We start from the raw sequence: 1800 nt of genomic DNA on the forward strand, positions 1-1800 counted from the left end.
AAACCAAATCTATTCAAAAAATTTAAATGATCAACAGGATTTGTTTGTGTATCAGTAATTCAAATATAAAGTTAGTACCTATAGTGAATGGATTTAGGTGTATCTCAGCAAAAATGTTTACCCTAAGTATAAGATGTGACATATCCGAAGAAAGCACACATTGAATAATTGGTAAAAACAAAAGAAATTCTTGAAATTTGTATGAAAAGCAATACCCACAGAAAAGACAAATTTCCTCCTTTAGAGGTCCTTAATGGTTGTAAAATATGACAAAGATATTCCTAATATTCACAATATTTATATTTGGTCTTGTTATATTTGATGTTGTTTATGTTAATTTACATTAAAAAACCAATTAATAATCATTATTAAGAACGTAAAAATCAAGGAAAAATGCTTGCTTTATTTCCCATCCAAAAATGTGTCACATGACTAATATATTTGGCTAACAAAATGTTTAAGAAGGTGTAAAAAAAAGTAATTGGTTAAAAAGACATGATCTCTTTATTGTAATCTTAAAGAATAATAAGTTTTGTGAAAACAAAATCTTATGTATTTTATAACCCAATAAGTAGACATATTTAGGTGAAGTAAAAGATTTATTAACGATTTTATTGATAAATATGATTATTTAATAACTTTAGTTATGTAACGGTTTATGTTTGGATGGGCTTGGGCGTGTTACAGGTCCGCCGATGGAAAGATTTGACACTGAGCAATGAGCACATCTCCACCTAAGTTTGCAAGTAGATGTAATTGGAGACTAAGAAAGTGATTTTGATTTTAATATTTGCAATGAGCTCGCCACAAGCCACAAGGGAAGGGATTGGGGATTTTAAGAATGTAAAAAATTTTGTTTTACAATAAAAAATTGTGTCCCGTCACTTAAAAAGACTTATCTTTCTGGAAAAGTTAATTTCTACACCATAAAAAAAAAACAATTGATGCATAAAAATAAGAAGCAAGAACTATTAACAATTTAACATCAATTTCCAATCTACAAAGCTTAATATATGCTAAATAACAAACCGCCAGCCCCCTTAACAACCTCGTTAATTACCTCCTACAACTCCATCAAAACCGTTGGGTGGCATCTGGAGGAAAACCTCTCGCCTCTCTTGAACAGCCAAGGCCCGCTGGAGACTCACAAGTACTTCCCACATTGACGGCCTATCTTCTCCCTTGTCAGCAAGACAAGAGGCTGCAGTTTTGGCATATACCTCCAAACATTGTGGCAACATTTCACCCATGAGATACGGATCGATATTCTGCTCAAGAATGTTGTTTCTGTAACAGTGTAGTGCCCATTCAGACAAGACCCATTGCTCTGTGGGACGTGTTTCATCCAGGGCAGGGCGTCCAAATAACATTTCAAAAAGCACGACACCAAAAGAGTACACGTCCGACTTCTCGGTCAACCTATGTCGCAAGTAATATTCCGGGTCTAGATACCCGAAACTACCCTTCACAAGACTGCTTAGTGCCTTATCCACAACAGGGCGCTCTCTTGATAGTCCAAAATCAGACACTTTGGCATTGAGGTTTTTGTCTAAGAGAATGTTGGATGTTTTCACGTCGCGGTGGATGATGGGGCTCTCGAAACCTGTGTGAAGGTAGTGCAGACCGTTTGCTGAATGTATTGCAATCTTGAGCCGTTGATTCAACGTTAACGGATCATTGTTTGGTAGGGGGCTTTTGCTGTCATAAAGACGCTGACGGAGGGTTCCATTTTCCATGTACTCGTATAGAAGTATCATCTCCGAGTTTTCGGAACAACAACCGAGAAAAGAAATGAGGTTA

At 36.1% G+C, this 1800-nt stretch overlaps 1 protein-coding gene across 1 annotated transcript in view; it reads right to left on the minus strand.

Annotated features, from left to right (window-relative positions):
• Positions 1-927: 927 nt before the first annotated feature.
• Positions 928-1800, minus strand: part of LOC111885742 (receptor-like protein kinase FERONIA) — a 2802-nt gene continuing 1929 nt past the window's right edge. Inside the window, exon 2 of the mRNA XM_023881982.3 lies at positions 928-1800. This exon is cut by the window's right edge and continues 743 nt beyond it. Within this exon, the coding sequence (XP_023737750.1) occupies positions 1053-1800 (748 nt within the window). The 3' untranslated portion in view covers positions 928-1052.

The sequence above is a fragment of the Lactuca sativa genome, chromosome 8, assembly GCF_002870075.4.
Source record: "Lactuca sativa cultivar Salinas chromosome 8, Lsat_Salinas_v11, whole genome shotgun sequence".
Taxonomy (NCBI): Eukaryota; Viridiplantae; Streptophyta; class Magnoliopsida; order Asterales; family Asteraceae; genus Lactuca; species Lactuca sativa.